Source organism: Entelurus aequoreus, linkage group LG15 (genome assembly GCF_033978785.1).
Source record: "Entelurus aequoreus isolate RoL-2023_Sb linkage group LG15, RoL_Eaeq_v1.1, whole genome shotgun sequence".
NCBI lineage: Eukaryota > Metazoa > Chordata > Actinopteri > Syngnathiformes > Syngnathidae > Entelurus > Entelurus aequoreus.
This window is the reverse complement of record NC_084745.1, coordinates 35,394,898-35,420,229: the sequence shown is the minus strand read 5'-3', so window position 1 is coordinate 35,420,229 and position 25,332 is coordinate 35,394,898. Positions and strand designations below refer to the sequence as shown.

At 39.2% G+C, this 25,332-nt stretch overlaps 1 protein-coding gene across 2 annotated transcripts in view; it reads right to left on the bottom strand.

Annotated features, from left to right (window-relative positions):
• Positions 1-25,332, bottom strand: part of arfgef1 (ADP-ribosylation factor guanine nucleotide-exchange factor 1 (brefeldin A-inhibited)) — a 52,304-nt gene that overhangs the window by 20,845 nt on the left and 6,127 nt on the right. The window contains exons 2-12 of one of the 2 annotated variants that reach the window (XM_062021281.1): positions 14,974-15,004; positions 8,989-9,145; positions 8,763-8,909; positions 8,515-8,694; positions 8,277-8,330; positions 4,107-4,452; positions 3,925-4,035; positions 3,616-3,857; positions 2,229-2,362; positions 844-1,078; positions 294-393 (exon numbers count right to left, since the gene is read on the bottom strand). In XM_062021281.1, the coding sequence (XP_061877265.1) occupies positions 294-393; positions 844-1,078; positions 2,229-2,362; positions 3,616-3,857; positions 3,925-4,035; positions 4,107-4,452; positions 8,277-8,330; positions 8,515-8,694; positions 8,763-8,909; positions 8,989-9,145; positions 14,974-15,004 (1,737 nt within the window). The remainder of the gene's footprint in view (positions 1-293; positions 394-843; positions 1,079-2,228; positions 2,363-3,615; positions 3,858-3,924; positions 4,036-4,106; positions 4,453-8,276; positions 8,331-8,514; positions 8,695-8,762; positions 8,910-8,988; positions 9,146-14,973; positions 15,005-25,332) is intronic. The other variant, XM_062021282.1, reaches the window with a different exon arrangement.

Here is a 25,332-nt window from a genome sequence, read left to right as displayed (position 1 = left end):
GTTTTAATCCTGTTCTAACAATATTTGATTTCCCTAAAGCCTGTTTATGAGCACCAAATATGAGAACAATCTACTTTTAAAGTTACTTTCCTCACAGACATTATATCGCCTCTACCCTTAGCTAAATACATAAGCCCACCATGTGTATACACCCTCCATTTTGGTAAAAAACCCCCAAAAAAACAGGATTCACTGAGACGGAATTAAAATTGCTATTAAAAATACTACATGAGACTTTTTTTAAATATAAAATTGCTAAATTAAAACAAATAGATGCAAATAATAATACAGACCAGCACATATTCTAGTGAGGGTTTGTATGACCATCCATTTGTGGTCGTAGGAGCTTGTAGAGGTCTCCAGAATGTAGAGGAAAATCTCCTTGAAAAAAACCTGCAGCACAGCAACAAAAGCAGGTGGTCACATGATGTCATTTTCTTTCATCAAGTAGATAAAACAGATTGTAAAACGGCTCAGACTGGACTATATGAACCAGAGGCTGTATGGGAAGCATCTGAAGTATGTGCCACTTCATTAGGTACCCCTGCACTATGTGCTGTAAATACTGACACTATACTGCTTGTATTGCCCCTCATTTCATTGTGTTGAATCTAGCTGAATATATGTGACAGGTATATAATATAATATAGTGTATCCATTATCTATCACTAGTGTACTCAACCAACAGGCTTTGCAAGTTTTTCCTGAATCCTAACTGATCTTGCGGCAACAGTAAACACACAGGAAGGCTATCAACCCTAAAAGAGCTACACATATTTCCATTATGTCGCCTAAGCCATGGCTAAAAATACTGCCGTCTTTTAGAAAGGCCTTTATTCATACCTCAATTTGCATCTTAAGGTGCGTCTTGAAGTGCGAAAGCAGTGTGAGGAAAATAGACAGCGAGAGCTCGAAAACCTCCGGCACTGAGGAGACGCCGTTCTTGGACAGCGCCACGCACAGGTACTGCTTGATGGCGTTGATGAACATCTCGTTGGTCTTGAAGATGGGTCCAGCATTTTGCAGTATGGACAGCAGCAGTTGGAGAGAGAGCACCTTTGATCGGAGCTCGTGAGACCTGAAAGAAGGAAGTTTGGAAATGAATCCCGTTGTTCATCATGATGATAATCGTTACGCTAATAATACCAATCCACAGTATGCTGAGGCAACATCTTGCGAAGACAAACAATAACAACCAAAACAAAGAGTCATTAAAGATCTTCAGAGAGCCTTAACTTCCCTGAAGTACAAGTAAATCTGCACAGAAAAGCTGACACACACCAAAACTTCACATCCGGAGATTTGCCTGCTGCTCTGCAAACTTCCATCTTTGGCACGCAGACAAAGAAGTACCGATGCGCCCCAAAGTAAAAACTTTTCATACTACTATGTAAAACATTATTATTAGCAATGTTGAAGTCAAATAACTAAAATATTTCAACATAATCCAATCCTGCGATATAAGTTTTTTGATCTGATGATACATGTCTATTCTTAAAGAGCGGGGACTTATTTCACTGTGACGAGTGGAGGTGGGCGAAATAATACCTTTTTGGATGCATCGCAATTCGGACATGGATGATGATAAAATCAATTAGTAAACGTCAATCGATTTATTTACTGTAAATAAAGTGATGCAGACAGTTTGGCTGACTGCAGTGAGACAACTCACCAAGAGATCCAACCAGCTCCTTTATATTTAGGGCTCTAATGTTCCAGTTTTGCACACGTCCATTAATTTAATAAATGTGGGAATTAATTCAACTGTGTCTTACTACAAATGCACAGTTTTTAAAAGTTGCAAGTGATAAACGCGTATTTAGTGAAACAAAAAGAAATGTAAAACTGCATCACTAATCGATTTTTAATTGAAATCATAGCTCCTGAATTGTAATTTAATCATGAGCTGCCCAAAGATTCCCACCTCTAGTGACGTGTGAAGTCATACTACAGAAGTAATTTATGTTTTGTTTGGTGCACTTGACCACTGGTCCACTCTCTCGGTGTTACATTTTACCATCTTTTATCATACCTCCACTTGAACCCGATTCCATTCTACTTGCCACCATAGAATAGAATGCTAATTGGATGACATTTTATTAATTCATTTTTTTTAAATAAATGGGACCATATTCCGAACGCAGTATTCTGGTTGGACATTCACTTCAAGCGCGATCCCCCGCACCAGAAGCAACTGAACAGCGGTAGCGGACAGTCAGAACACCTACTTTGGATCAGGCGGGCCGTCAGACAGAGGTTTCATGGACAGCTTGCAGAGGGAGCGAAAAACCAGGAAGGCGTCCTTCTGAAGGATGTGGGAGAACTTGGCGCCAGGCGGCTGACCCGGCGTTGCTCCCGATTCCTGAAATGACGGAAACCCAAAACCCGTTGAAACGAATCAACTACAGCGAATAATACAACATTTTTTCAAAAAACAGCTGTCAATCAAACATGTACACTGTCATTTTTTTTGTTTTTTTAATAGAAAAAAGATATCACCTTAACGCAAGTATAATTATTTTCTCGTAAATATAGACAATTTTCTCATTAAATTTAGATTTTTTTTTTCTTGTAACGTTACACCTTTATTCCCCTAAAATATTGTCTTTTCCATAAAAAATTGCAGTTATATTCCTGCAATATTTAAACGGTATTTCCATGACATTACAAGCTTTTCATATTACAGCTTTATTTATGCCCTGTAAAACATCACTGTTACTCTCACATGGGTGAACTGTTTTTCATGTACGGTGAAAACCCAAAGACCTTTAAAGCGAACTCACTATGAAGTCATTGTTCAAAGAATAGTTGTACATCAAAAGTGAACACTTCCATATTTGTAAGGAATCTCTGACACATCTAGATAAAAACGTTTTTTTTTATTTGTTTTTTTTAGAAATAAGCCATTATTTTAACACAGAAATGATTATTGTCTTGAAATATAACATTTTCTCAATTCTCTCATTAAATTAATTATTTTTCCATAATGTAACACCTTTTTTCCTCCCTAACACTACATATTTTGTTCTCAGAAAAAATATTGTCTTTTTCTCCTAAAATTGCAACGTTATTCCTCGAATAGTAAACATTATTTCTGTAACATTACATGTTTATTACTGTGTATTACAGATTTATTTACATAAAATTCAGTCTTTAGCCCTGGAAAATATCAACATTACTCCCATTGTTAAGTTTTGTTTTTTTTGTAATATAAACACTAAAATCACAGTTTTGTGAAAAATTACAAATTGGTTTGGACTTTAGTCCTGTAAAATTCAACTTTTTTCTTGTACCGTTACAAGTTTTTCTTGGAATGATTATATTTAAAAAAAAAAACTGAGCACAGTGATCATTGTCAAGAAACTCTTTTACTGATTAGACGGTGGACGTATACCAAAAAATGAAGTCATATTGAAGAGAGATTACAGGACATAAAAGTTTGATGCAAATCAATGTATTAATAATCTATGTCTTCATTTGCTCATTTGGACAGACTGCACTGACTCATTCCCCTCAGGCCAATCAGCACAAATTTGACCTCGCATCAAACAGACTTGACTCATCAGCAGACGATTTATTGCGTCAAATAATCTTAAATTTAAGCGCAAATGTCACCTGAGTGTCAGTGGACGAGACGGACAGTCTGTCGTCAGGCAGCGACGGCGTAAAGCTGGCAGAGATCGGCGTGCCGGGGATGCCGTTGGCGTGCACGTGTTCAGTGTCGCTCCCAAGCGTGCTCTCCTCCTCCAGGGAGTTTTGGGAGGCCTTTGGGACCGCCTCAGCTTGCTCTGACTGCGCCGGCTCATCCGTCGGCTCCTTGGAGTCGGCGCAAAGGTGGGCGGGGTCCAGGCAGTGGCCTGCGAAAGAGCGCGTGGATCAGTCTAACTCGGAGGACGCCGTGTTTCAGTCTAAATAGAAGCTTACCTCCCGCCACAGTGCTGACTACCTCCTGCAGGATGCTTTGCACAATCTCCTGCGCTTTATCCTCATAGTTAGGACCTTCCTCATTCTCCTCTTCCTCCTCCACTGCTGCATCTAAACAACAAAAAGACAGATGCAGTGCAGTTTCACATTATGGGAAAATCCAACCTGGTCAAACGGCTTACTCTGTGCTGCCGCCGTGGCTTGGTCCGCCTCAGTCTGTTCATTCTCAGCCCTGCAGAACTCTGACCGGTTTTCCGGATCGGGGCTCTCGTACACGGGCCTCCGTTCGCCGGGCGAAGACATGTTGCTTCTGTCGTCGCTCTCGGGGGCCGGCGTGGAGGGCGACGACGGGGTGGACGGGGCAGTGATGCTCGGGGTCGGAGGGCTGACGGGGCCATTGGCCTCCTTGCTGGGGGCTTTGGGCGGCGAGTGAACTTGTAGCTGAGGGGAGTCTGGCTCCGTGCTGTTCTGGGTGTGCGGGGAATGCTGGCGGTGACGCTCTCTTTCCAGCTGCTTCGCTTCCTGCAACTAAATGGCGGGTCGGGAGGAGGTCACACACGTGCATGAAAAAAAAAAAATAAAGGCACACACATGCACACAGAGAGAAAAGCCTGTTAAGAATGTGTGCAACAAACCCAATTCGAACTTTATAAAATATTTGCATTCCCTAAGGCTCATAAAGGCCTCTTGATGTCCAAGCCAGCGATCCAAATAGAAACTACCAACATTGTATGAGTGTTTTTTTGTACCGGACAAGACTACAGATGCATCGAGGGCAAAAAACTGAAACTACCAGACAACTAGTTGGTAGGTTTCAAGAAAAATATGTAATACAAAACAATGAATTCGTAAGTTTCTAACATTATAAGAAGTGTTCATATATTTTATGTTGAAATGTCATACTACAAAAAAGATGTAGAGTTACGATAGAAAAAAAGCAGTAATCTTGGAAAGTAAAATTGTAACACGGCAAGAAAAACAAGTTGTACAATTACTAGTAAAGTTAGATTTTTAATTTAAAAAAATATAATTAATCTTGAAATATTAAACAAATACAATTTCAATGTTCTTTATTCCCATAATATTTTTGGAATATCCTATTTGTAACTGGAACACACTGCTTGATGGACTGCTATGATATGCCGCCATGATTCACTCAGCCTGATAGCCCCTCTTTGCCCCCTTTTTGAGTGGAAAACGGAAAAGTGTGACGATGACCATAGACTCAGAAATTGAATTTACTGAGGAAAGTTGTTTTTTTGTAATATTACAACTTTATTCTCATAATATAATTACTTTATATCCTAATATTTTGCAGTATTATGCAGTAATAGAATAAATTTTTAGAACAGTTCCTCATACATATGCAAATATAAACAACGACAAGTAGGACAGCCATGAAACTAGCCATGTGGAACTAATTCATCCTGGCCCGCCCCTTTTGCCTCTGATCTCGCTAGGTCCTGAGACCCAAGTGTGCGTTTGAATAACCGACATCGCTTTACGGAGGCGGTTTCATCGGGCACAGAAGGACAACGTGCTTGTACGTGGCAAAACAGATGGCGCTATCTGGTGGCAAACACAAACAAACCGCGACGAGCAAGCAGTGACATTCCTTCAGCCAAGCTAAATTAACAGCCCATGGTGCGTTCAAGTGCCATCCAAGTGCATTGATTCAGATTGATCAAAACAAATAAGTGTGTAGGAAAGAAAAAGCACAATAGTTGAAGGAGACATGGGTCACACAAAACAATGATAGTTGGCTTTTCTCTTCGTAGTAATCCTATTGTTCAATTCTCTACAGACATTCTAAAGTCATCAAGTTTATTTCAAAGATACCATCCGCTAAAGGAAATTAACATCCTGACTGAAACAATTAGTATCGAGCATAAAGACAGACGACAACCGAGGCAGCGCAAAACAAACTAAGCTTATTATTTAAATGCCGCCTCAGTCAGATAGCGGCGGCTTGTGTGTGTGTGTGTGTGTGTGTGTGTGTGTGTGTGTGTGTGTGTGTGTGTGAGGGACGCATCAACACGCTAAAAATGGATCACAAAAAGGTCTAAAGTTTCCACCAAGCAGTACAGTTCAGCGTGTCTAGCTCCACACTATAGGTACCGTATCTCTCGGTTAGTAGGAGGCCAAAAAGTGGTAAGGATCTCTCATAGTCGTTTTGGGGGAAAATTCACCTCTCAGCATGTTTTGGTTTTTCTTTGGCTTTTCTTTAAATTATACAACAGAAGGGTGAAAGTGTGGCACACATGGGTCGCAGTTTTTAATTTATTGCACTTAAATATTTTGTATATATACTGTATTTTTTGGACTATAAGACGCTACTTTTTTCCCACGCTTTGAACTCTACGGCTTATAAAACGGTGTTCCTAATCTATCGATCTTTCTTCGCTAACGACTATAAAGCGTTGCATTCAACAAATAGTTTTTATTTAACATTGACGGAGACCCTGAAAAAGTGTAATACTATGCGCCACCTTTTGGACGAGTTTGCTCACTGCAGGTACTGGGGGTTAAACATTTACTTTCTGTTTCGTGCTTTGAACCGGAAGTATAACTCCCATTTAGTCTGTCATTAATCCATTGAATTTCTACTTGAAAAGATTCTTCATCACTTCAAGCAACGTTTGTAAATTTTACAAAATATCTAAAACCATCAATCATCAATCAATCAATGTTTACTTTTATAACCCTAAATCACTAGTGTCTCAAAGGGCTGCAAAAGCCACAAAGGCTCCGATCCCACATCAGGGCAAGGAAAAACTCAACCCAATGAGACAATGAGAAACCTTGGAGGGGACCGCTGATGTGGGGACCCCCCCTGGGCGACCGGTGCAATGGACGTCGAGTGGATCTAGCATAATATTGTGAGAGTCCAATTCATATTTACTAAACCGTGCGATGTATGATGTCTGTTGGAGTGTTTTCATGCATATTTGTACATGCTATTGTAATCTAATCAAGCTAGCATTGTTAGCATTAGCGAATATGCAAACACGTTTACAAGTGTCTGTGTTGGTATTATCAACTTACAATTGCAATCTTTTCGTATTGTCCGTAAATTCACCAAAACGTCACCGTGGACTTATTGAGTCTATTTAGCTAAATGGAGATATAGCTTCTGCAGCTACTAAGTCCATGACAATGACTTTTGTTTTGTTTGATCAGCAGTTTTACTGCCTTGTGAAAGACATCGTTTGGAAACAATTAAGGTATGTAAATAAACATTTACATACTCTTTCCTACCGGTATATCTCTGCGGCTTATAGTCTGGTCCGGCTAATACATGTAAAAATATTTATTTCTTCTAAAATTTGGTGGATGAGGCTTAAATACCGGTGCGCTTTATCGCCTGGAAAATACGGTATATAGTTTAGATATAATACAAATTTTAAAAAAAAGTGACTTAATAAGGTCCACTTGCCTTTGTCATCAGAATAAGGTACATTTTGAATCCTTTTGATGTTTTACCTTTTTTTCACACTTTAAACTTTACCTGTACAGGCAACAGTTTGACCCTGGAACTGATTATTTCCATTTCTATTATAGCTAACTTGTATTATGGTTCTTCAATGTCATATCAAACTGCTTGGTGGAAACTCTAGAGGCGTTTGTGGGGATTGCTATGATATATTGCCATTAGCTGTTTAGCCATTTTCGTGATGCCACCACAGTAAGTTACCACAAATGGCAAAAAGTGATGATGACCATAAAACAAGAAATGTAACTTATTGAGACAAACCTGTTTGCGTCATAGCTGCTAATTTACGGAAGTTAGTCTTTTTAGTCTTTTTTTTTTTACACTTGAACAGTTTCGAATATTAAAAAATATGACTTATGAAGTCTATATGTCCGTCACATGTCATTAGTTTTAAATAATTAATGGTTATTTCCTGTCTTAAAACATTGCCTGTACAATGATGGCAGCAGCTTGACCCTGGAACTGACCATTTTCTATGAATGACTTAGTTTTGGTACCCTTCAAGGGAAGGGAAGGTACCAATGTCATACACACACAACTGCTTGGTGCTCGGGGAGCTTGTGGGGATTGCTATGATATGATGCCATGTACTAACCAACCTTTAGCCCCCAATTCACTTGCAATGAGGCTTATTACCTGCAACATGAAGCGAGCAAACATCCAGGAGGTGCATGTCAACTTAAAAATGTAAACTTGCACAAGCGAGATGAAGTTACAGGCAAGCATGAGGTGCGAAAGAACAGCGAACCGTGTGCACGGATGGACGGAAGAGGAAGAAGAGCGCAAACACACAGAAGTGCACAGAGAAGAGTTTGTGGATCAGGCAAATGAGGAGTCACGGCAGTCCTGCACGCTTTACCTGGCGATCACGCTTTCTGGAGGCCAGAGACCAAGATAGCTTGTGATTTGTAAGCTACGTGTCCCACAGGGCGGGAGGGAGGAAGGTGAGGAGGAGGGGGAAAGTGTCATTCAAAAAGAAAAAGATGACATTAGAGCAAGCTTTTGTTTGGAACACCGAGAATGTCCAGTGATGAAACCAGGAAGTGGTGTGTGTGTGAGTGTGTGTGTGTGTTGTCAGGCTTGAGAATACAACGTACTGCTTGGTTTTCCATGCGGGCGAAGATGACATTGAGCATCTGGGTGAGTGTGGCCTTGGCCGTTGTTTGGTTGATGAGGTTCTTGCTGGCCAGGTAGATGTTGTAGCAGGTGCGCACTGCCTGCAGCACGGTGCCCTCATGGATCTCGATGTGCTGCGAGGTCACGGCCGTCAGCAGGGCCTAGAGGCGGGGAAAAGAAGGTGCGATGAAGACTTGAGGCTGACAGGCTTTTGCAGCCGGTTTCCCACCTTGATTATCTGCAGCTGCACACCCTCGTCCGTCTGCGGCCCCTGGAAGCACGCGCAGATGGTCTCGATGATCCGGTCTATAAGCCTCTTGCCCGGGGCCGTGCTGTCCGGAGCGCTGCCCGTTAGGTGACCGTACGCTATCAGCTTCTACAAATACATACAGAATATGAGGCTTCAAACTGGACCAGGCTGGCTTGTAGGAAGCACTTCTGGACTAACCACTGACCTGTAAACAGTCGAGTGAGGTGATGACGATGCGGGGACATTTGGACTGACATGCCAGCTCAAACGGCAAGAAGTACTTGTCGGCTTCAATAAAGTTGGTCTTTGATTTGATGGGCGGTAAAGTGGCGGAACCTGATTTACCATCTCCACTGGGCGCACTAGGATGGGAAACAAAAGAAGGTATGCTACATTCAAGGAAACTGGGATATAGGACATCTCCGTTGGAGCTCACAAGGCCTGACCTTTAAAGGTCCCTTTTTATGCAAAAGTGCATGTTCAAAGATGTAACATCACTATGTTTCCCTAGATCCTGTTTATGAGCACCAAACTTGGGAAAATGTATCATCAACCTCACTTGTTTGTTCCACTTTTGAGAGAAGAGGCCTCAGGCTTCACTACACATCTTAACATGAAGCTCTGCCAATTAAGATGTAAGTTTGACCCTTTTGTTGTTCTTCATCCAATAGGTTAAGGTAGCATAATGCTGCTGTTAAAATTTGAGTGTAATGTTAGCCTTGTAGTACACAAAAATTGTGTCATCTCACTCCTTGTTACATTGTTGTATGTTATATGGCTTCTATTACGTTGGACAGTTACAGTGTGTATGTGTATATGCTCCACCCAAATGCCTCGATATGCGAACTTAATTGGTTCTTGAAAGGCGTTCGTAAATAGAAAAGTTTGTATATTGGAGTACATTTCTCCATAAGAAACAATGTAAACATGAATAATGGGTTCCAGCCTCGACAAAAGTTTGTACACTTTCATTACAATATAAAGTGTTATACAGTACTGTATATCAAACACATATAAACAAGGGGGTGATGAATCAACTTCCTAAATAATAACAAAGCTAATTGTCTTGGCGGGCAGAGCAAGGGAGGGGGAGGCCAGGACAGAGTCGTGTATAAAGAGAGTATCGCCAACACTATTTCAGGCGATCTCCTCAATGATTGGTCAAAATCATGTGACCACAAAGTGCCATGACAACTACTAACTTTGAGCTAATGCTATGTGTTTGCGTTTTTTACAAAAAATTCCCTGTTGTGCAGCCTGGGACTGCTCTACCTGCGAGAATTGTGGAAATATATTACACCGCTTTCCCAACAACCCCGAAAGAAGACAAGTATGGGAAGTGAAGGCCTGCGAACATCGGAGAGCCACCAATTACATTGTCTTGTGCAAGGTTAACACACGACACAACATCTGTGTTTTGTTCAGGACAGAACACACAGAAGTTAATACAAATATTAATGAGAGAAATGAACAAATGAAAGAGAGGGTTTGGCAAAAACAGACTATTTTTGATTCTAAGTCAAACAAAAATACTGATATTCGGTAACAGCAGAAGAGAAAGTCAAACATAAATACAAAAAAACAGATATTTAAAGAGTAAAAGAAACCATATTTTGGATATAAAAATAGAAAAGAAAATTAACTGAAAATGTCATTAAAAAATATGCAACATAAAGTGGCAAGAAATATGTAAATAATGAATATATCGAAATATGTTTGAGACAAAAAATCACACCATATTCTTTACTGCTCGCCAGTGTTATTAACATCTATCCATCCATCCATTTTCTACCGCTTATTCCCTTTGGGGTCGCGAGGGGCGCTGGAGCCTATCTCAGCTACAATCGGGCGGAAGGCGTATCAGAGTTATTGTGCAAAAATATGGGGAAATAAGTACAAAAGTACACTTATTTACATAGCATTTAACAAAAAGAAAGATCAGTTATAATAACACATAATGAGTGACACATACAGTGATTACAAATACACTGGAGGCAGCCACACAGTTGACATACTTCACACTAAAGTCACAAGTTCTCTGTGATTGTTGGTCCAAAGCTAATGAACATATTGGCAAAATGAGGTTAATGAGTTATTTTTTTGGTTGTTCAGTGTATTTATTTACATTTATTTCACCGTCGGGTGCGTGTTAAGAGTGCCTGCTGGTCACGAAACACTAAATAATAATTAACAAATTCCATACTATGATTGTGGAGTGTAGTGAAGCATGAATACTTATCACTCGGATGATGCTTGGAACAAATGTATTATATTTGTCACCGTGGAGACAAGGATTAGTGATTTAGAAGTAGTTACAACACTGCGGACAGACATTAACCGCTAGCTAGCGAACATGCTCGTCTGCATGACACGACGAACCAGTACTTTTTAGAGGCGGTATAGTACCAAATATGATTCATTAGTATCGCGGTACTATACTAATACCGGTATACCGAACAACAGAGGTGGGTAGTAACGTGCTACATTTACTCAGTTACATCTACTTGAGTAACTTTTGGGATAAATTGTACTTCTAAGAGTAGTTTTAATGCAACATACTTTTACTTGAGTATATTTATAGAGAAGAAACGCTACTTTTACTCTGCTCCATTTATCTACATTCAGCTCGCTACTCGCTACTGATTTTTATCGATCTGTTAATGCACGCTTTGTTTGTTTTGGTTTGTCAGACAGACCTTCAAAGTAGGATCTATCGCATGCCTGCGTTTCATCAATCAAATACAGTCACTGGTGACGTTTGACTCCGTTTCACCAATCAAATGCAGTCACTGGTGACGTTTGACTCCGTTTCACCAATCAAACAGAGCCAGGCGGTCACATGATTAACTGCACATAAAGTTTCAGCGGCAAACAACAACAAGCTTAAGCTTACATGAACTCAACATCAAATTTGAGGAAGCACATCGCGGTAAGTAACGTTAGTAGACATTTTGGCTGTCTCCGTAGGCTGATGTTAGCTACCCTGCTATGAATCACTGTCAAATGTACATCGTGTGGGGACATTTATTAACGCACTGCAGCCTCATAGACAGACAGCCAGAGACACACTCACACGCACAGTCGCACACACACTCACGCATGCATAGAAACACCAATCAGAAGTGCACAGTGTGTTTCCAGGTGCAGCCCACACCTATCAGTTTATGGTTTGCGTAAAGGCTAACTTGTTATTTTCCTTTGTAATCTCTGCCTACTGAGCCTATGGTGCTGTTAAGTTATTGTGGCTCAATTTGCCTTAATTTTTTTAATGTTAATGTGTTATTATTTAATATATATTATTGTTTTAGTTGCTTAAGAGATATTCCTGGCTCTGAATTTGCTCATTGCTATTTTCATGTTTTTGTGCATTATTTGTTGCCGTCATCATTAAACGAACAGGTTACTCATCAGTTACTCAGTACTTTTTTCACAACATACATTTTACTTTTACTCAAGTAAATATTTGGGTGACTACTCCTTACTTTTACTTGAGTAATAAATCTCTGAAGTAACATTACTCTTACTTGAGTACAATTTCTGGCTACTCTACCCACCTCTGCCGTACAACCCTAGTTCTAAATTATATCTGTCAGTAGACTCCATATGAAAGGGCTAAAAACTACAAACGTGTTGGAGACAAATACAGCTCATTAACCGTAAAGCTACAAGCACACAAAATGGCTTGTTCCCATTCGGGCTTATTAAAAACATTTTTAAAGTCTATATTCCAAGGCTAGATATAATTTATAATACACCACTATAGACTTATTTAAAACTGATGAAAAACAGTACACACTATAACTGTGCTGGTATAGATGAAGAATACATTAAGTTTGAGCAAGTTAAAGCTAAAACACTCAATTTAGCGGATTAGCCTAGTGCCTCAAATTCTGCACTTGATCCATCTAAGAAGGGGGTGTCACTAATCAGACTGTGCCGTGCTCTCATGCTGACAAAGCATCTTAAGGCCTCGCTTAAGCTGCTAAACCCCTCTCGTGGAATGACACCGCTAATTTTATTCCCAATTCTTCAAAGGCCACGTCGCTTTTATACGCATGGAGCATCCTCCACTGCCGCCACACCCAAAGGAGCTCAGACAGTCGGAGGGAGGGGCCGCATTGTTTATGTCCTGGCAATGAAAGAGGATGTGATCCCAGCCTGTTAAGGAGGGACGAGCTCGCTGGAGAACGACCAGACACGGATCATTGCAAGACTTAGATGCAAACAAAAGGACGTGGCTCGAGTGATTTCAGGAAAAAAGGTGGTTAAATCTAAGAGGAAACAAGGAAAAAACGAAACAAGAATATATAAACACGATTATTTCAAAGTCTTTTGAGCATCGGGCGTGTGATTGTTTCACTTGACCACTGCAGTGCTCCCTCTTCTATGATTCACACTCAGTGTGGGCGGAGCCTAAATGTCTGCCTCTCTTCACCCATGCGACCTAATGTTTTCTCTGACAGTCTTGTTTCAAACAACCCTCAAAATGCCATCATGTTCAATAAATGATATGAATAAATTAGGTTGTAGAGTTACCAGAAGACAGTGGATAATAATGATAATAATAATAATAATAATATTAGGAGAATAATGATGTCTCAAAAGACAGGGTATAAAATTGCAAGAATGAAGAATAAGAGTGGGAATCTTTGGGCACTTTAAGATTCGATTACGATTCAGGAGCTACGATTCGATTAAAAATAGATTATTGATGCATCATTAGTTTATGTATATTGATGCAGTATTACATTTCACTAAATAAACGTTTATCACTTGCAACCTAAAAAAATAAATCATTTGGAATAAGAAAGTTAAATTAATCAATAAATTAATTAATTTAATTAATTCCCACATTTATTAAATTAATGAAAATGTGTGCAAAACTGGACCATATGTGCCAGATAGTAAAGGGGTTGGTCAAACATTACTTTATTTACAATAAATAAATTGATTATTGACGTTTACTAATCAATTCGATAATCTTCCATGGCCGAATTGCGATACATCTAAAAATTTATTATTTCTCCCACCTCCACTACGAGAGGTCATAACATTACGAGAAAAGGCACATTTTTTTGTGGCAGAGTTATAATAAAAAAATTATGATACTATTCCCATAATATTTTGATAACAATACACGTTTTTCTGATTGTAGTATTGCTATATTAATGTAAAATCCTGACTTAAGTCCTGTAAAATTGGGACAATATTCTTATATTATAAATACTATTTTAAATGTATTAAGTAGATATTTGTTCTTGTAATGTTTTACTCTATTCTGAAAACATACAACTTAATTTATGTAAAATTCTGACTTTAATCCAGTAAAATTATTGTATTTTTTTCCCGTATAATTGGGCTCTTTACTCAGTATGTTTGACTTTTTACTCCTTACATAAAATTTCTACTTTCAGTATTATAAAAAAAACGTGACAAAATTGGGTAAAAAACGCCTTTCAAAGGATGCTATGCTAATTTGGGCTATTAATTTCCAAATGCAGGTCTGAACTATTGTGTCCTTTTGAAAACTCTTCATGAATCTGACAACTTTTCTGCAGGAGTTAAACCTTCAGATTTAGCGGATTTGTCCATTAACTTTAAAAGGAGCAAAGGACTCCCCAAAGATAACTGACACAAGCTGTTATCTACTGAACTTCCCTGAGAAGACATGACATCATTGATATTCTATATGCAATCTGCTTCAATAGCTGCTCTGCCATCTATTATATCACAGCAGGCACACTGCTGAATGTTTTCATGTTATTTAGTCTGAACTTGTATGTCTGCGCCACACACTGATGAAATAAGCCATTTAAAAAGGCCTGCAGGCTCTATAAAAGTATTCTTAATTAAGGCTTGCTGAGCGCTGATATGAAAATATAATAAATATGATTTTTTTCCTCTTACAGTTACGTTGTTGATAAGAAGAAAATGGGAGCCAATAAGTGAAAGTGGAGGGAAAGCCACTCGTTACTTGGCAACTTCTACACACAGCACGAGGCAGGGGTTTGTCAAGAGAGCCATTACTCGAGAAGAAAAAAGGGGCTTAGATGTGAGTAAAAATAAAAAGCACACCTCTCTGGAGAAACACGCACACACAAACGGTGTTCTAGTGCCCTTTAGTTGAACTCGGGAGAATGCATTCATGACACGTCAGACCAAACTTGTTAAAACAATAGCTGAGGCTTACCTTGATTTTTCTGATTCCTCTTTGATTTCCTCTGAAAAAGAGAAAAGAAGGGAAAATATATAGTATGAACTTTGGGAAAATGCAATACAGTTTGCAGTATAGCTAATGACACCATGACTTTGTAGAGCAATGATTCTCAAACTGTGGTACATGTACCACTACCCAAAGAATCACTTGATTGAAATACAGTGTTTTATTTTTCTATATTCAAACACAGTATTACTGTTCAAACTGTGTGTAATGATACAGTGGTAAAAAAATATTAAATATACTTGTTAAATAAAACTTCTGCCTTGTTTTTAATTAATTACCAGGCGTACTACGCTATTGTATTTTAATGTTGGTCAGTGTGGTGACCAGTTTTTTCTGAGGCGGTACTTGGTGAAAAAAGTTTAAGAACCAGTGGTGTAGAGTAAAGCAGCACAATAATGAACTAATTGTTAAGAATGTCTTTTAAATTATTGTTGATAAATTGCACCTTGAAGCAATTGATTCACACTACGTGGCCCCATTCCTGGGTGAATCTTGTGCGAGAGGACGGTGAGGGGTTAATCCTTTTGCAATGCAGTCTATTGAAAATGATGGAAAGCGGACTCTTTCGGTTTTTATTCAATTAAATGTGTCCATTTCCACAGCAGGGCTTGTATTATTGCCGGTCCCGGTAACACAGCGGTTCAATTTAGCTAAAATCTGCTTGTGTTGGACAGGACGTCATTCACAAACAAACACAAAATACATTTTTTGGTTGACTTTCAAAATAAAATAGTCTGTCTTCAAAGCAAATCGTGTCTTACACTTTTAAATGTCCTAATGGGCGGGGACAGGCTTGAAGTCAACTTGTCAAAAGTTTTCAGACGTAATTTCACCTATTTGACCCAAATACTGATACTAGAGATCCAAAATTAAAAAATATACAAGCATATACCAGGTTACGTTTTGTAGGCATTCCGCATCCTGTGAAAACCAGGGGTTAGGAGCCCTGTCACACTATGTGTCAGAATACATGTTGAACAGAAGCTCCCCAGTGCCGGCAGCATCCCCAGACCATGACGCGTTGAGGCACAATTATTTTGTTGCTATTGTACTTGTATTGCTAACTACTCGTTTTCTATCTGCTATATAAGCTGTGCACTGACTACTCTAAAATACACTCAAGGTTCATTTGTACAGCATTGTCCCATGACAAAATTTACTGTCAAAAAAATGGTTGCTGCAATGTGAGGTGTCCTCACTAATCTATGTTAGTACTGTCAACGTGTTGTCCTCAGTAATTAGCATGCGCTTTTGAATGAATGCAATGGACTCGTCGCGCCACCGAGCTTGGCCTTGGCCCACTCGCTACCCCGAAAAATGTAACCTATTAGTCTGTGCAAGCCAGAGCCGACATTTATCTCAAAGATCTGCAGGGCATGAAAGCGGCGACATGAACTCACCAAGCGCGCACACACTCACAAAAAGGGAGGAAGACAAAAAGAGAGAGAGAGAGAAACCGAGCATTCAGCACAAGAGCGTTAAAAAAAGGCAACCCCTCCATGAGGAAGCTTTGAGTGCTAACTTGCAAGAGAGCACACCGAGACGACTCCATTATTTCACTGCTGCCAGGCTGAGCAGAACTTCTCATCGAATATTTAACGCTTAACATTGGGATTAAATGAGAGGATAGTTTGAACATTTTCACAGTCAAGTTCGAAGACTTTACAAAAACACTTTCAGAAAGCTAAGGACTTCTCCCTTCACGATTATTTTGAATATAATGTCCATGCAAGACTCAGTCATACCTTCAAACTTTTATTTCAAACTATAGTCATGAATAAAGTAATTAGGTCATCGATTAGGACAAAGTAGCACTACGCTAACGTGACGCGAATCAAAGATATTCTACTTGACAGAAATTCTTTACTGTTTTAAGGAATCTAATGCTTGTCAAAGATAATCTTTTAGACAGGAGCAATCTGCTGTTTTTAAGAATCAACTGCAAAAACAAAACTCAAAGATCCTCCGTCAGGTTTACTCTGCTTTTTGAAGGATCAACGGCAAAAATGCAAGGCTTGCTATACGACAGGTGTGCTGCAAAAATTCTAGTAAAAAATACTATATACAAAAATAATGCTCTGCTATTTTTTCAAACTTATATTTCTAAAAGGCTAGCCAAATATCCTCTGTATGACAGAAGTATGCTGCTGTTCTGAAGGATCAACTGCAAAACCACGAGGTAAAAGTCCTCAATATGGCAGGTATGCTCGATATAAAAATCTACTCCAAAATGCTAGTAAAAAATCCTCAATATGACAGAAGCACTTTGTTGTTTTTAAGGACCTACTGCAAAAACGCTAGTCAAAGATCCTCTATATCAGGGGTTCTTAACCTTTTTGCCCATGGAGCCCAACATTTCCACTAGAGAAGGGGCCACTCAAAGATTAACAATGAATTAGTAATCTTATTCTTAATTATCAATAATTATATTTAACCTACTTGCTGTTTAACAGGATAAACCTTGTCAAATGATATTAAACGATGTGTTAATTACAAATATTTTTATCAACACTTAGGTCAGGCTGATTACAAAAATAAATACTACTCAACTATACTGCTAAAGAAAAGGACTCATAAAAACTACATACAAGTACGCATTGCTAAAATATATTTAAAGTGCAAATGAAAATGCAGCTTCAACACTTTAGTCATAATTTTTGCGCTTAAACTAAAGTCTGCAGCTTAAGTTCTGTCTTAAGCTGCAGACTTGTTTGTTTGATATTGAAGTGTATTGCAACTACGTACCGCTGCGGCCCACGGCTGAAAAATATATTTTGGCAGCCCTCTAGGGGGCACTTGTGGCCCAATAATTAGTCTAATGGTCAAGAAACACTGCTCGACAGGAGCACTTTGTTGTTTTTAAAGGGGAACTGCACTTTTTTTTGTAATTTTGCCTATCATTCCCAATCCTTATGTAAGAAAAGAACACATGTTTTTCTCTTTTTATGCATTCTTAAGGGTAAATAAATACGATCAAAAGGCTACCTAAAATGGAGCCATCCCTGGTTACTGCTCTCTGCAGACTTCATGAGAGCCAACAAACATACCACATCACATACTGTACAATGTCTGCTGTCATTAGGATGCCGACTGATAGAATCTTGTTATATTCCTGTTTAGATGAAAATGACTCATAATCTTTGCGAAGAAACGGGGGTTGGAACCAAGCATCTTTTCATGTCTCTCGCCATGAGTGTACCAACTTGTCGGATTTAGTCCTTATCCTTCTACTATCACGGTGAGAAGCATAATTTATCATCTAAAATAAACTTTCACCAGCACCGATGCAAGAAAGCAGCTCACCAGCCAATGATGTCGATAAAGCCACATATGCTAGTTATCACAACGCTGCTATAAATAGTTTGTCTGTGTTAGCACTAACAATATCACTAATACTTGGTTAATATTCAAGTCACGAAATGTAAATAGAGTTTTGTTGGAGGTTTTTTGGATGGTTATTTATGGTAGTTTATGGTTTGGCCTCATTGTAAGCAGACTTTTATTTACGAGTTAGAGTGCATTAAACCAGTGGTCCCCAACTTTTTTGTAACTGCGGACCGGTCAACATTTTTTGTCATAAATAAATACAATCATGCGTGCTTACGGACTGTATCCCTGAAGACTGTATTGATCTATATTGATATATAATGTAGGAACCAGAAATATTAATAACAGAAGGAAACAACCCTTTTGTGCGAATGAGTGTGAATGAGTGTAAATGGGGGAGGGAGGTTTTTTGGGTTGGTGCACTAATTGTAAGTGTATCTTGTGTTTTTTATGTTGATTTAATAATAAAAAAATAAAAAAATGTTTTATTTATTTATTATTATTAATTTTATTTTTTTTCTTGTGCGGCCCGGTACCAATCGATCCACGGACCAGTACCGGGCCGCGGGCCGGTGGTTGGGGACCACTGCATGAAACAAAATACATCCATCATCATGTCTTTCATAAAGATTGTGAACGATAGGCAAAATTAAAAAAAAACTACTGTGAAAATGCTTGTAAAAGATTGTCTATATGACAGAAGCACTTTGTTGTTTTTAAGGACCTGCTGCGAAAATGCTAGTAACAAATTGTTTATTGTGCTTGCCTGTATTAGGTGTGCTTGCCTGTATTAGGAAATACTGCAAAACACTAGTCAAAGATCCCATAAATGACTCAGTCGTTCTTGGGAAACAGCTGCAAAAATGCTAGTCAAAGATCTTATATACTGTATGACAGGAGTGCTGTGCTGCAAAATTGCTAGTCAACGCTCATCTATAGTATACAACAAGAATGCTTTGCTGTTTTTCGGAATCTACAGCTGCAAATATGTTAGCCAAAGATCTGTATGAAGGGAAATTACAGGTCTACACAACTGGAATGTTTTGCTGTTTTTAGAATCTACTGCAAAAATACAAATCAAAGTTCCTCTGTTCGACAGGAGTTCTGCTGTTTTTCAAAAAAATGTACTCTTTTAAGTTTCAAACTGAACATGCGGGCCGGTCTTATGTCATTTTAGGGGCAGATTTAACCCACGGGCCACCGGTTGAACAGGGCTACTGCTATCTGAAAACTACAGTTCTTGTGTGCAGTATTGTTTATTCCCAAAAGCCCCCTGCATGGCCCCCTGGTCTTTGTCATGTGTGCGCCAAGAAGAGAAGCGAGCCACTCACATATGACAGCCGTGAGGAACTTTGACAAAGCATGGCAGAGAGAAAAGAAAAGACAGCGTTATTTAGGATGAGTGGCTCTGTAGGGATAGCGTACATAAAAAGTCTCCAGCAGGCCCAAAGGGAAGACATTAAATATCATGTGTATATATACAGACACACAGTATACATACTATATATACATGAATATTTAAGCAATAATCTGTGCTAATCTCCTGTCATCTGTGCTTGCTGCTGTAGTTGTTTTAGCTGGTTGCAATGCTTCTGAAGTGTCAACAACATTTATTTATCTGTTCATCTTCAGCAGCAGCTCCGTTTCCATGGTTTCACTTTTTTAATTCCTTAGGTGGCAGTTCCCCCGACAAGGCCCCCCCACCCCCGACATATACTAAAAGCAAATCATCTGAGGGCTACTGACTCAGCCAATATGGCGACCACCATTCTTCACTGGAGTCTTATACACGTGTGTGTATTGCTGCACTTGTCATTCATTGTGTTTTATTTTTGTATTTCTCTTCCAGCATAATTGTTCCTACTGATTATTTGTGACCTTTGACCTTGTAAATGGACACAGATTCCCCCACACCCAAAAAGTGACTGGAAGCTGTTGGAACCACTCAAGATTTTTACTCTATTTACGGTGCACATGTTAGCATCTCAATATTTTAGCACAATTTGTAAAAACATTTAAAAAAAAAAAAGCATTCTAGTAATAGTAATCTTGATTGAATACATTTGATTCAAGAACTAACATGTGCTGTATAATTTCAACAATTAAACAATTACAAATAATAAATTAATGTAGATGACCACAACGTGCACCACATGAGGCATGACTTCCCTAGATACTAGGGATGGTCGATCAAGATTTTATGATGCTGATATTGATCATCCATAAGTGAGATACCAATCACATATACTGAACAACAATATAAACTTAACACTTTTGTATTTGCTCTAATTTTTCACGAGTTGAACTCAAAGATCTAAAACTTTGACGATACTGGTACACAAAAGATCTATTCCCCTCAAATATTGTTCACAAATCTTTTAAATCGTTAGTGAGCATTTCTTTTTTGCCTAGATAATCCATCCAACCTCACAGGTGTGGTGTATCAAGATGCACAGGTGTGCCCTAGGCTGCCCACAATAAAAGGCCACTCTGAAATGTGCAGTTTTGCTTTATAGTGGTGTGGGGAGGGTCAGAAAAGCCGTCAGTATCTGGTGTGACCATCATTTGCCTCAAGCAGTGCAACATGTCTCCTTCGCATAGAGTTGATCAGGTTGTTGATTGTGGCCTGTGGAATGTTGGTCCATTCCTCTTTAATGGTTGCGCCAAGTTGCTGGACATTGGCAGGAACTGGAACATGCTGTTGCATACGTAAATCCACAGCATCCCAAACATGCTCAATGGGTGACATGTCCCATAAGTATGCTGGCTATGCAAGAACTGGGACGTTTTCAGCTTCCAGGAATTGTATACGGATCCTTGCAACATGGGGCCGTGCATTGTTATGTTGCAACATGAGGTGATGGTCTCGCGTGAATGGCACAACAATGGCCCACAGGATCTCGTCAAGGTATCTCTGTGCATTCAAAATGCCATCAATAAAATGCACTCGCGTTCGTTGTCCATAACATACGCATGCCCATACCACAACCCCACCCCCACCATGGGCCACTCGATTCACAACATTGACATCAGCAAACCATTCTCCAACACGAAGCTAAACAACAAGCTTTCTGACAAAATGGGATTTATCCGTGAAGAAAACACCTCTCGAACTTGCCATACGCCATCGAATGTGAGCATTTGCCCACTCAAGTCGGTTACGATGACGAACTGCAGTCAGGTCGGGACCCCGATGAGGACAACGAGCATGCAGATGAGCTTATCTGAAACAGTTCGTGCAGAAATTCTTTGGTTTTGCAAACCAATTGTTGCAGCAGCTGTCCGGGTGGCTGGTCTCAGACAATCATAGAGGTAAGTAAACCTGCTGGATGTGGAGGTCCTGGGCTGGTGTGGTTACACGTGGTCTGCAGTTGTAAGGCAGGTTGGATGTACTGCCAAATTCTCTGAAACGCCTTCGGAGACGGCTTATGGTAGAGAAATGAACATTCAATTCACGGGCAACCGCTCTGGTGGACATTCCTGCAGTCAGCATGCCAACTGCATACTCCCTCAAAACTTGCAACATCTGTGCTATGTGATAGAACTGCTCATTTCAGAGTGGCCTTTTATTGTGGGCAGCCTACAGCACACCTGTGCAATAATCATGCTGTTTAATCAGCATCTTGATATTCCACACCTGTGAGGTGGAATGGATTATCTTGGCAAAAAAGAAGTACTAACTAACACAGATTTGTGAACAATATTTGAACGGAACAGGTCTTTTGTGTATATAGTCAAAGTTTTAGATCTTTGAGTTCAACTTATGAAAAATGGGAGAAAAAACAGTGTTATGTTTATATTTTTGTTCAGTGTATGTTCATTATAACTTTTTCAATGTATTTATGATGAGTACTATTGACAGTTTGATAATAACCATCATTTTAGCCAGAGTCCGCCAGCTAAAGTTTGTCGGTCTGGTAAAGTTAGCTAAAGCTAAAGCTTACACAGTTATTGGCTCAATACCGAAACATCTTTAATGGACAATATATTGAATTTGCAATCCAGTGACTTTCCCAAGGACCCACTCAAATCACTACTTGTGGGTCCCGGGGACTCACTACATTGAAAACCAACACTGAAAAAGAGCAAATGTGTGACTTTTGATCACATTTATTTAATATTTAGAATGCAAAAAACCCAATAACATCCATTTTTTCTTCATCACATTATTACTTATTGCAGACTTCATGAGAGTCTTCCATATTGATTGTGAACTATAGGCAAAATTCCAAAATAGCGCAGTTCTCCTTTAAGTTTGATTATTTAGTTTTTCTTCATTGAATGAGCTAACCTAGGATGATGTTGCTGTTAAAATGTGAGTGTAATGGTAGCACTCCAAATTACAAAATGAAGTGAAGTGAATTATATTTATATAGCGCTTTTCTCAAGTGACTCAAAGCACTTTACCTAGTGAAACACATTATCTACATTTTTAAGTTACATTTAAACTAGCGAGGGTGGCACTGGGAGCAGGTGGATAAAGTGTCTTGCCCAAGGACACAACGGCACCAGACTTGGATGGCGAAAGCGGGAATCGAACCTAAAACCTTCCAGCGGCTGTCACGGGCGCTCTACCAACCGAACCACACTGTCCCCTTAGCACATAGCTGTGCTCATGCCTTGTTACGTTGTTGTATGTGATAAATAGCATCTATTTTGTTGGACAAGTGCAGTATATGTAAAAAGTAATGCTGTCAAACTATTTTTAAAAAAAATCAGATTAATCACACTTTTGAATTAGAACTAATCAGGATTATTCACAGGTTATTACTCGCTTGCATAATTTAGAGTAATTTACAAAAGTAAATTTTGACAAAAAGGCAATTTCATTGTCAAAATGTCATTCAGGAAAATTTGGTGAAATGTGAAATGACCTAATGCAGTAACAGTTTTATACCATTTGGAGTTTTTTTGGAGTGAAATTTGCCAACAACCACAATTTGCCAGTCTTCACTCATCTTTGCACGAGCATATGCTTTGACCTGATCACTGACCGTATAACGACCCACGCACGCACCCTTTTAACTGTTCGTGGCTAAGGTAAAGAAGTGTGTGTCCTCAAAATAAATTGCATGATTAATCTGCGTACATAAAGTACATGATTAATGCGATAATTTCTTGTGATTAATCGCATCAGTTAATGCATTCAATTTGACAGCCCTAGTAAAAAGTAAAGCGCTTCATGGAGACACACTGTCGGAGATATGCATGGACAAACAAAGCTTATTAGAATTAAAGGGGTCATAATATTATTATTTTTATATTATTATATTTATTTAAAACACTTCCTTGTGGTCCACATTGCATGTAATGGAGGTTCTTTGGTTAAAAGGTGTTTTATAGACCATTTTTAAGACGCTTTCTGTCCGTCTCTTCAGGATACGCCATTTTATGCCTCCACTTAGACTGCGTCTTCTCCCCGCCATTTTTGTTGTAGTTTTTAGCGTTTCCATAGCGAGTCTACTGACAGAAGTGCGAACTATATGCTAATTTGCATTAGAAATAGCAACAGCGGAGGATGCATGTGCATGTACGAGCCAGTCTGCCTCACAACAAGAGGAACAAGAAAAAGAAAGAGCTTATTGACTCGTGTGACAGCAGTGTGTGAATGTGTGTGTGTGGATGGGTGAATGATGTAAAGCTTTGATGTAAAGCACTTTGGGTACTGTGCAGGTACAGTGAAGCGCTATAAAAAATACTGTCACAGACCATTTACAGCACGTGCTACAATGGCAGACTCGCATAAAGCACTTTGAGTTTAGGCAAATTTCTACCATATATCGATAATTCGCTGACATCACATCACCAATGGCAAAAACGTTGCCAATTGGGTAAATTCCAAACGGTTCGTTTCTCGGAAGTATGAAAAAAAGGCAAGATTGTTTGATAAATATCGTTGAAATACCTCCTCGATTTGATTATACATTTTTGGGACTTATGCAGATCCCAAATACACAACAGCTTGTACCAATAAGTAAGTTTTGCATAATAAGGCCCATTTAAAACAAAACAGCGTGTTCCCTGTAGAGCTTACTTAAATGCAAATTCCAGCATCACAGCTAGATTTTGTACAACACACTTCCAATACGCCATTGTGGGACCTTTTTAAAATGATTGTAAACACTATAAATTGATACAAAATCCCATATACCTTGAGGTTGGTGTCTATTTAAGATACCTTCTGAAGCAGGGTAGAAGGTTTTATGGCTAATCTAAAACCTGCTTCTGCTCCTCCAAGCATGGCGGAATGCAGGTACTTCCCAAATGTCAACTGACGCTGTGGTACCTGTAGAGGTGGAAGTAGTACTTTTACTTCAACTGAAGTTCCATGTAGGAAATGTATTTGATCCCATAGCGTAACAACTTGTCGGGGGCTGCATGTTGCTCCACGTACCCCTATGTACACTGTAAAACTTATGACGGCCTACAAGCACTTTAGAGGTTCAAATGTAGGTCAAAATTCGCTATGTGGACAGACACTCTCACTGTTGAGTAGGAATAAACGCTGTCAGGACCTAGACAGAGCGGCATCATTGTCAAACATTGTTTTATTCATGTTTCAAAAAGGTGGACGCTTATCAACTTGACGATCCTTTCATTCACAGCACAAGCTGATCGTGGTTTAGATATGGTGTGCACAATAAATACACCAGAGAGTCAGTCAGCCTCTCAGGATGCAAATGAGCTGCATGAATCAGCAAGGGTTGATTTTTTGGGGGAAGCAGGCTCTGGTGGAGACGACTGCTTAAATCTGAGAGCTGCTTGATAAAAGTTCTCTCTCTCTCTCTCTCTCTCTCCCTCCATTCCCCCCTCCGTAAAAAGATGCACAGTTTTGATCAAGACTGTCAGAAAATGTATTAAAACTAATTTGAAAGGCTCTGCAGTTACAATATTTTGCTGCAGAAATACTTAATTTCCATTTGCAAATAACAATTACCAACAAACTGACTCATTTAAGCCACACGTAAGTCCTTAAGCTATGTTTTAAATTCATGTTAC